This window comes from Fusarium falciforme, chromosome 2 (genome assembly GCF_026873545.1).
Source record: "Fusarium falciforme chromosome 2, complete sequence".
NCBI classification, from domain to species: domain Eukaryota; kingdom Fungi; phylum Ascomycota; class Sordariomycetes; order Hypocreales; family Nectriaceae; genus Fusarium; species Fusarium falciforme.
In genome coordinates, this window is record NC_070545.1 from 39918 (window position 1) to 51515 (window position 11598).

The following is an 11598-nucleotide window of genomic DNA, read 5'->3' on the forward strand; positions in this document are numbered from 1 at the left end:
GATATTAGAAAAAATAATTAAGCTATTTAAGCTAGTATTATTTAATAGGGATATAAGGGATATTATTTTATTTTTAATTTATTATAAGGGATATTTTAAACTCTTTTTAATTAAGCTTATAAGTATTAAAGCTTAAGCTTTATTTATAAGATAATTCATAAAAAGAATTATAATAATATAAATAGAATTTATTACTAGGGACTTCTTATTATATAAAAAAGCTAAATATAACTAAGATATTATTAATATTTTTATAAATTAAGAAAACTTTAAAGTTATACTTAAAGATACTTTTAGATTAATAAATAAGAAATATTAAGCTACTATATAATTATTTACCCTTATATAAACTAAGTCTTATATTACCTATGCTATATAGTTTAAATAATTAGCCTTAAAGATAAAATTTAATAATAAATCCCTTATAGAAATCTTTTATTAAGGACTTAAATTAAAGGTTAAGAATAAGCTCTATAAGGCTAATTAACCTAATAACCTTAATAAATATATTATTATATCTATTAAGATTAATAAATAATAATATAAAAGATATAAGAAATAGGCTATAAAAAAGAATAAGCTAAAAGGGGTAGACTTTAACCCTTACTTCTTAAACTAATACTAATAATAAAAAAAGAATATATACTTATAGCATAGAGGAATTTCTTATAAGATATATATTAGACCTATAGAACTAAGAGTAGCCTAATAAGGACCTAAGGGCATTAAGTATTATTATTATTATAAGAAGGGCTATAAGGCTAATAAATATAGGAAAAAGTAATATAATATCTAAGAAGGATATTATAGGCCTAGGGAGTAATAATTACTCTTAGAAAGTAAGAAATACCTAAATATAACTAACTAAGATAATAGCCCCTAAATAGCTATCTATATTATTAGGACTCTAAGAATAGCCTAGAAGGGATATAATAAGATTAATACTTAGCAAGGAGAAATTATTATATTATATTAAGCTATCCATTTAATAGAGAAATAAGTAAAAGGTAATTATATAATTAGTAATATTATAAAGGAATATTATTATAAACTAATTAAACCCCTAAAGATATATTAATGATACCTTATAGATATATATTAATAAAAACCTCTATTAAAATTAAATAATAAGGATAATAAAAATACTAAAATAAGATAATATATAATCGCTATACTTAGATATATTAAATTACTCTTAGGATCTCTAAATATATTATAAATTATTATTACTATATAATTAAATAAGTATTATAAACTTATTAATTATAATTAATACTTTAAAGAAATATAAATATAATAAGAACTTAATATTATTAAAACCTAATAATAATAATATAACCCCTATATAATACTTTAAGAAAATAACTATAAGATATTTATTAAAAAAAAAACTAATAAATATTATTAACTAAGCTTAAATACTTAATATATCTAGCTAGCTAAAAAATAATAAAATATAAATAATATAAAAGATATTTATATTTAAGCTTATTATAAGGAAACTATTATAAACCCTTAATAATCTAAACTATAGCTTAACTTAAAAGATAACCCCTATATTATATTAATATACCCTTAATATAAAGAAATCTTATAAGTATTATATAAGGATTACTAATATAGTATATATATTATAAATAAAAAAAATAATTATTTCTTAGTCTAACTATAATAACCTAATATTAGACCTTACTTAGCCTATAAAACCTTTTAATATAAGATTTAAAAATAATATAAAGAGATTAATATTACTACTACCTTATAATTCTATCTAAGTAAAAAAAGAACTATTAGCCTAAAATAATAATTTATTATTATAATATAATAAACTATAATAAAATAAAAATAAGAATTAAATAAAAATTTTCTTAATATAAAAGTAATATTATATTATAAAGAAATATACCTATAATATAAATAATAAGTCCTTATAACCTATAAATAAATAAAATAAATAATAAAAAAAGGATTTAATTTTTTAATTTATTAAAAAAACCTAGAAGATAAAAGATAATATAAAAGAATTTAATTATACTTTAGGAAGAACTAAGGATTAACTAATAAAGTCTTATAAGAATATATTAATTATATTTAGTATAAAGACCTTAATAAGGTCTACCTAGAATTAAGTAATATATAATATAAAGAAGATAAGATAATAAAAGAAAGCTATTAGTATTAATAAGATAGCTTAGAAGATAATTATAACTATAAAGGGTATATAGATAGTAAATATAAATTTAATTATTATATCTATATAATATTAAAAAACTAAATACCCTATCTAATATAGGGCAATAAATAGATAAATAAAAGAAAGAATTATTATAAAGAACCCTTTACTTTATAAATAAAATAAATAAGTAATAATACCTAGAACTAAAAATATAAGTTAAGGGAAAATAATTAAATATTTTAATAAATAATAAAGCTAAGTAAAATTACTTTAACCTAATAATAATAAATAAGCTTAAGCTACTATAGAGATATAAATAAATACCTTATTTAGTTATTAACCTAAAAAGAACCTCTTTTAATTATAATAATAAAGTTATTAATTATAAGATTAATTACCTTAAGGTTTTTATTAAAAGAAAGAACTAAGGGATATTATTTAATATTATACCTAATAAGTATTATAATCTTATGCTTAGGTACTTATAGTTATAATATTATAACCTATATTTTAATTAGAGAATTAGCTAAGTACTCTTTTTTAATAATAAAATACTCTTTATAATAAATAATAATTTAAAATATAATATAAGATCTCTAATTTCTATTAAAAATATTAAAGAAATTAAAAAGAGGCAAATATAAGATATCTCTTTACTTAAAGGGATATAATATAAATTATTAATAAATAAAAATAATAGAATTAATAAATAATTATATATATTATAAAATAATTTTATAAATTAAAAGAAAGCTTAGAATAAATTAAAAAAATACTAAAAGAAAAATAGCTTAAAGATATTTTATTATAATATTATATTTATAAAAAACTCTTTATAAAAAAACTTAAAACTAGATTATTAAAATATATATATTATAACCTTAAAATTAAGTTTATTAATAAAAAATAACCTAGCTTTAATAAACTCTATTTAGTTAATAAAATATAATTATTAATATTAAAGAAATATATTAAAGATATATTATAAAAGGGATATATTAAGGAAAATAAGTTATTTATTAAATATTTTATTATATTTATTTTAAAAAAAATAAAAAGCTTTAACTCTATATTAACTTTAAGATACTTAATACTATTATAATTAAGGATTAAATATTATTAGCTTTTATTAATAAGTTAAAAGATTAATTTTTTAATATAAAATATCTTATTATATTTAATATTAAGGGAGCTTATAATCTTATTTAAATTAAAAAAAAATATAAATAAAAAATAATTTTTTATATAAAATATAAACTATTTAAGTACCTTATTATACTTTTTAGACTTATAAATATACTTATTATATTTTAATAAATAATTAATAATATATTATAAAAGTATTAAGATATATTTATTATATATTACTTAGATAATATCCTTATTTTCTTTAATATAAAAAAAAAATATATAAAATATATTTATAAAGTATTATAAATACTATAAGATGCTAAGTTACTAATAAAACCTAAGAAAAATAAATTCTATGCCTTAGAGGTAAAATTCCTTATATATATTATCTCTTATAATAAGATATATATAAACCCTAAGAAGGTTATAGTAATTAAAGAATAAAAAAAACTAATTAATATTAAAAAGGTATAAGCTTTCCTTAGTTTAATTAATTATTACTATAAGTTCCTAAGGAAATTTAAGAAGATTATTATATTATAAATTAATCTTATAAAAAAAAATAAAATATTTATATTTAAAGATAAGACAAAATAAGCCTTTAATATAATTAAAGAGCTTATTCTAAGCGAACTAATACTTAAGATATTTAACTTATCTTAATAAATTAAACTTAAAATAAATATCTTAGACTTTATATTAAGCGCTTAGATTAAATAATAATATAATAAAAAACTCTTATATTTTATTATATTCTATTCCTATAAATTATATAAAATAAAACTTAATTATTTTATATATAATAAAGAGTTTCTTATAATAATTAATACCTTTAAGGAATTTAAATATTACTTTCTTAGAAATAAATACTAAATTAAGGTATATATAAATTATAAAAATATTACTTATTTTATAAAAACTTAAAAACTTAGTAAATAATACTTATAATATATTAAATACCTTTTAGAATTTAATTAGATAATTATTTACATTAAAGAAATAAAAAATAATAAGGCTAATATTATTTATTAATAACCTAACTTAGATATTAGTAAAACTAAGATAATAAAATAACTATTATATTATATATTAAAAGGATATTTAAAATAAAAAATTATTATATAAACTTAGTAATTAATATCCTTATTAAAGTATTTTATATTTATTAAGAAATATAAATAATAAGTAATAGACTTTATTAATGATTTATAAGGATATTAATAAAAGAAAAATAAATTATAAATATATAAAAAAAAACTCTTTATCTTTAATAAAGCCCTCTAAGTTATTTTTAGTTATTATTATTATAAGGTTATATATTATAAAAACCTTAAAGAAATAACCTAAGCTTTATAATAATATTATAATAAGTATAAACTTTTATATTAAGTATAAGGGAAAATATTTTATTATAAAAGATATTATAAAATAATTAAGTAAGTATCCTAAGAATAAATTTATCTCTTAAAAAAGAAATATAAAAAATAGATTATTAAATAATTTTATAATAAAAACTATAGAAACCCTAAGAAGTTAGTAAGGTATATTAATAAATACTTTAAAGGGGACTTCTTAAAAGAATATTATAAATAAAACTAAGACTATATTATGTATTAATATATTTAGAAATAATAAAAAAACCTTAAAATTACTTATTTAATAAAAGAATATAATTTACTCTTATAATAGATCTAATAATATAATAAGTAACTCTTAGATAAAGAAAAAACTAATAAATAATAAGGTTTAAATAAACTATGCTATAAGTTTATATATAAAATATATAACTACTAATTATATAAATACTAAGGAATTAATAAAACCCTAAAATAAGTTAAGATAATATTTATTTTCTCTTATATAAAGAAAATCATTTTAATAATTATTAAGTAATATAATCTCTATATAAAAACTAAGATATAATACTATAAACCTTATAAGAAGCTATAATTACTCTTAGTTATAAAATAACTATAGGATTTAATTAATATAGACTTTATTATAAAATTACCCTTATTAAAAAAACTAGCTATTAGAAACTTATATAATAATATTCTTATTATTATATATAAACTTATAAAATTTTCTTATTTTATACCCTATAGAGAATTAATAATAACTAAAGAATTTACTTATTTATTTTTATATTACTAAGATATATAATATATTACTTAAGATTATTATAAACTAAGAATTATTATTTATTTTAAAATTCTATTAAAGCCTTATAAAATACTTAGCGATTAATTATAGGCTCTTTATAGTATATTATAAAAAGATAAATATAATATATAAATTAAACCCTAAAATAATACCTTTAATATTATATTAAGTATAAATAAACTAATTAAGTTAAGAAATAATTAGCTATATAGCTAGCTTATAATATAGCTATAAATAAAAATATAAAGATTATATTAGCATATATTAATTTTAGAATTACCTTAGATACTTATTAATAAATAAAAAATATAATTATTAACCCTAAAGTAATTCTTATTAGTAATTAGCTATAAAACCTATATAAAGAAATAAAAATAAAACTTAAATATATTAAAAATAAAATAATAAATTATATTAATAAAAAAAGTATTAAGGGATTAATCTTCTTAGAGAGAGATATAATCTACCTTATAATAAAAAATATTAAAATAAAGTAATAAAATAAATAACTTAATTATAAATATATTAAATCTTATAAAATTAAATAAAACATCTTAAAAAATAATTATAAATTAGACTTACCTCCTAAGGTTAATTTTTATTTAATTTTTTATATCTCCCTATTTAAATTAATATAAGATATTATTTAAGTTAAAACTAATAATAAATTAAAACCTAAAGTTAATAAATTAAAAGAATATATTATAAAAGCTATCCTTAATATAAATATAATAAATAATAAAATAATATATTTTATTAAATAAAAGAACTACTTAGACTTTAAAAATATATAAAAATTATTAAAATATCTTATTAATATATAATAACTCTTAAGAAACTTTTATTAATAATAAAAAAGTTAAAGAGTTTACCTTAAGTAATAATATTTATAGCTCTTACTAATTATGCCTTAATTATTATAAAAGACTTTATATTTTTTATTATCTTTAAGTTATTGAGTTGGGGGAAATGGGTGCTAAGCCGTTTTGGGCCATTGGGCAATTTCTTGTACGTAGAAAAGGAGTCAGAGGCCTTAGACCTTCGACCATCATCATCTTCTTCAGCGGTCGGATCAAGAACGGGGAGCTTTGGGCTTCCTTTTCTCGAGAAGATCTTCATCACTATTAATTAATTATTTGCCCCTATTATTTTATATGGTATTTAATTTATGGGAAAAGTATGTGAGATCCTTATTTTGAAAGTTATTAGAAGAAAGTTACGTCAAAAGTTTTAGCCGCGGTTGGTGTGTTCTGTTTCTCCAACAAATTATTTAAAGTCTTAATATTATAATAAAGTATTTCTTTACCTTGCTTAATTAGCTATTTCGTTTAATAATAAAGGCATATTAAATAGCTTAATTATTTATTTACTTATTATTATAAAGTAATTAATTCTAACTTAATAACTTCCTTTTTTTATTTAAATTAATATTTCTCTTAAGTAAGGTAATTAATTACTAATAAACCTTAATATAAAGATCCCTCTATATTAAAAAATATAAACTTATTATTAAGTAAAATAATCCTATAACTATTATATTATTAACCCTAATAAGTATATTAGGTATATTACTTATAGCCTTCTTTAGCTTAATATTTTAATTACTATAGTTTATAATAGCTATAAGGTATAATAAAGAACTTAGTATTTTTAATTAAAAGGGCTTATACTTTGCGGTTATATATAGCTTTAGATTCTAGTATTATATTATAAAAGGGGAATATTTATAGATATAAGTTACTAACTAAAAGAAAATAGCTATAAAAAATAGTCTTAAGGATAAGAACTAATAAAAAAAGGATATTATATTATAGTATGAAAATAATTATATAGACCTCTATAAAAGATAATTAATTAGGATTAATAACTTATAGTATATACTATAAGTCTAACCTAGGCTTATAAAAAGACTTATAACTTACTATAAGCTATAACTTATAATTATATGCTACCTTTAAGTATATAAAATATATTTATTTATACTTTCTTATATATTAATTACCTTAGCTATTAATATAACTTAGTTATACTTAATACCTTAAATATACTACTAGATATAACTTATACTCTATTACTTAGATTATGCCTAATACCCTCTACTAATATAAACCTAGCACGACTAGTTTATCCCTTATGTTACAACCCTCGCGGCTACGTCACGTGGTCTCCACAAATCCAACTCTCACGCACCAATCACATTAGGACCGACATATCCAGGACCGACATCGTTCCTAGGCCGCTTCGGTCCTAGAACGACATCGCGCCCCATCACGATCGGCTTCACTCACGGAAGCCAAGTATATAGAACACATTCATTGCACTTTCTTATATACTAGCTACCTCAGCTATTAATACAACTTGGTTACACTGAATACCCTTGAGCACATTACCAGACGTGACCCGCCTTTGCTCAGACTACGCCTAGCACTCTCTGCCAACATAAACCCAGTATGACCAGGTTTATCCGTTGGGAAACACACCATCGTCACACCTTAGGAAATATATAATTATCACAATTATATATATTAACCTTATAATAAACTTACTTTATTTATCTTATTATAACTTGGTTATAATAATTACAGACTCGCTAGTATAACCTAAGCCCTACTTGCCATCTAGCCTTATTTCTCTATTCCACAGAGAGGTCCATAACACCAAGAGCTATCAGGCTATAATAAAGACATAATAATCTCCCCTCCCGGATCTAGTATTTTATTAGGTTATATATCTTAAGTAACACAAAGAAGGTTATTTAATCACCGACCACCACTTAGGTCCCTGTTAAACGCAGCATAGCCGATTATACGCTACGTAACCCCCTAATAAGCCACCTTAGCTTAACTAAAGCAACACGCAGTTTAGATAGCAAAGTATATAACTATTTTAGTATTACTATAGGTTTAGCTACTAAGTAGCAATAAGTCTGTATATTTCTAGTAACATTAATTAAGAAAATACCGCACCTTGCCGGTTATATCTGCCTTGGCTGCTGCTGGCAGATAAGCAACTCATGGGTCTTTATTGCATAACATTCGTGTGACCGGATGTAACTATCCGGTTTCACATCTGGCCTGTCGTATAATCCTAATGATATGAGCTTAAATAGCTATGCCCAAACACATGGCTGTTCGATTTCTTTTGTTCTTTAGATAATTCTTATCAATTGACTGGTGCCATCAATGATCCCTGTGGGGCCAATTGTCTGACATGGGGTTATCCAATAGGTGGTCCTGGATGGTAACGCCTTCCTCAGAAATTTACCCTGGAGCCCCCGAACAAGGCCACAATCTTTAGCGAAGCCAGGCCAAGAAAAAAGAACCCTTAGATAGGATGCCAAGGCGGTAGAGAAGAGGTGAAACTGCTCAAATCTATATCTAAAACAGTGCAATAAATTAGTTTTCATTGCTCGTGCTCGCTGAGGACAAGACCTGTCACGCCCCTTTTTGCGGGGGAGACCGTTGTTGTGCTCATGTATTAAAGTGGATTTATTGGTGACCTCACGCAGTGAAGAGGGACAGAGTGTGTGTAGTTTGGCCGCAATGGGTCACCTGTCACTGCGGTCTTATGCGTAAGCGTGTTAGACCACAGCGTCAGAGAGGGCCCGTCTGCGCTCCCTCGTAGGGAGGCAAGTGTCTGTATATTATAGTAGTGCTATATATAGAGGGAAGGTGGGAGGGTGAAACTCGAGTCTTGACTGCGTGAGAGATGATGAGATACCTGCTGAGGCGAGCAATTGACTCCCCGTGAGGTAGTTGCAGGAGGGAAGAAAACCCCTCAGTGAACCTTCCGAGCCGGGAAGTCTATTGTGCAGTGTGGTCATCACGTGAGGCAACCGCAATAAAACTACTCCCTGTCCAGCCTCCCCCGGAGTCCATGTTCCGAATTACGTATTAGTGGGCTTCCCCCCCTCATCTGAGTCGTCCGTCTCACTTGTTCCTGCTCCTCCAGGCCATGCCGTTCCTCTTCAATCCCCAAATCAACGGCACCTGGAGCAGGACCAGGATGGCGTAGATCGCGAACGCCCAGCCAGAACCGATCGCGCGGATGAGGGGTTCGAACGACGCCGTGCCTGCTCCCGCGCCCACGCAGCGGATGAGGTTGGACGCCGCTTGAGCTGTTGCCGAGCGGTGCGTGTTGTAGTCTGTGATGAGGGTGGCTGTCATCTGCGGGACGAGATTAGCGGGTGAAAGGATCGACTGGGGAGGGGGAAAAGTACCGTGAATAAGGCTCCCGCTGTAAGACCTGCTAGGGCTTGCATCGCTAGCATCGATGATATGTGCTTGGCAGTGTGAGTTCTAGAAGGGCTATAAGAGGATTAGGATCTCACTGTTTTGAACTCGACGACCAGGCCGTAGCCTACTGTTGTTAGGGCGCATATTATCGTGAGGAGGTAGGCTCCTTCGAGGCGAGTATGTTCAAGAGGGAAGCCTTCGATGTCTCCCACGCTGCGGGCATCTTCTACGCCTAGTCTGTGTCGGGTTCGGCGAAAGTTCCAGTCGATATACTTGCCTGTTATCAATCAGTTACTGTGGTCGGGGTGCTCAACTCAAGTTTACCTGTGACTTTTGCAGACACCGCTGAGCATACTCCGCAGGGGATGTAGATGAGGCCCGCCTGCAGGTAGTTCAGGTCGTATATCTCGATGCTCAGCGATGCAAGCGACGTCTGCAGCGTCATGATATTGACATACTGCAAGGCTCCGATCAGGATCGAGAAGAGAGACCCCTTGTCCATGAGCACGGGGAGGCAGGTCAGAGGGTTGGGGAATCGGCAGCCTCTCTTTTCACGAGGCTCGGCATCTCCTTGGCTCTGTCGAGTTGACCTTGAGGCCTTTGGGGATACCAGACTCCAGTATATCCCTCTGGCTGGCAGACTTCCATCTCCGACAATCTTTCTCTGCGTCTCGGGAAGAAGGAGGGCTAGTATCACGAGGGTTCCTCCAGTGAGGATGGAGAGGAACCAAAAGATCCAGCGCCAGCCGAGTTTCTCTGCAAGTATACCTCCCAATACAGGCCCCAAACTCGGCGCCATTGTCGTGCTGGGTTCTCATGAGTCCAAACCCTGTCGTGGGTTGTTGGCCGCCACTTACAACAAAAAGATCGTCCCGATAAACGACCCCCTCTCCCCAGCAGTCGTAATATCCGCAACAACACCATACGCAACGCTCACCGTACCTGACGCCCCCGTGCTCAGTATCATCCTCAGCACCAGCAGCACGCTCCATCTAGTCAGATTCGCCATGCCCAGGTTCGCCGCCAGCATGAGCAGGAACATGAGGATGTACACGGGCTTGCGGCCGCTCTGGTCTGCAATATCGCCTATGAACGCGGGCGCGATGCCCGCGACTACTAGGTAGGATGTGACAGTGAGGTTCATGAGCGTGATGGAGACGCTGAGGTCGCGGGATATGGGGGTGAGGGCGGGGAGGTAGACGAAGCTGCTGAGGGTTGAGAACATTGCTGCGAAGGAGGTTATGAGGGAGATCCATCGCTTCTGCCACCGCGAGAAGATGGATGTGTTTTCGCGCCTTTGCACGGGGGCGCCTAGTTCTATGGCATCGGGGGCGTCGTCGTTTAGTTCTTTTGTCGGTGCGGATGCGAGGACGGGGGAATTGGGAGTGAGTATTGCGTTGGGAGTGGCCATTTCACAGCAGAAATAAGAAAACGGCTTATCTTACGAGCCTATGCTATTGACATCAATTCCTGAGGATAAATACAGGTCTATGAAGTATATATCTTCTGGAAGAGTTTTCGCCCTCACCGCTCTCGACGTCAAGACGGGAATCTCACCGCGTGAGTCATGGCCGGATTTTGTTGTTTCTAGAACAGCGATCACTCGACCACCTTCTCTGTTGAGAATAGGCCAACCGGGCGCATAGTCGGTTAACAAATCGCATTCCTCGTTTCTGCACATCACCAATTACATCCGAGCATCGGAGGTTTGTCTTACTGTACACACACACACACACACACACAAGTCTATTACGCCCGGTAGGCCATGCCCAAAGGGCTCTGAAGCTAAAAACACATGCACATCTCCAGTTCTTGCCTTGATCTCGCCAAGCCCTTGTGGATCCCGCCTTGTTCTTTTTGGTCTAGTCATCGCTCATATTCGGCAGCCACTTG

General features: G+C 27.8%; 1 protein-coding gene across 1 annotated transcript; it reads right to left on the reverse strand.

Moving 5' to 3' along the window:
* Positions 1-9399: 9399 nt before the first annotated feature.
* Positions 9400-11116, reverse strand: NCS54_00195300 (Quinidine resistance protein 1; the record flags this gene model as incomplete). Its single annotated transcript, XM_053147565.1, has 4 exons — positions 9400-9636; positions 9801-9982; positions 10030-10511; positions 10563-11116. 4 exons carry the CDS (start codon positions 11114-11116, stop codon positions 9400-9402), a joined length of 1455 nt encoding a protein of 484 aa, XP_053003540.1.
* Between the last annotated feature and the right edge of the window lie 482 nt (positions 11117-11598).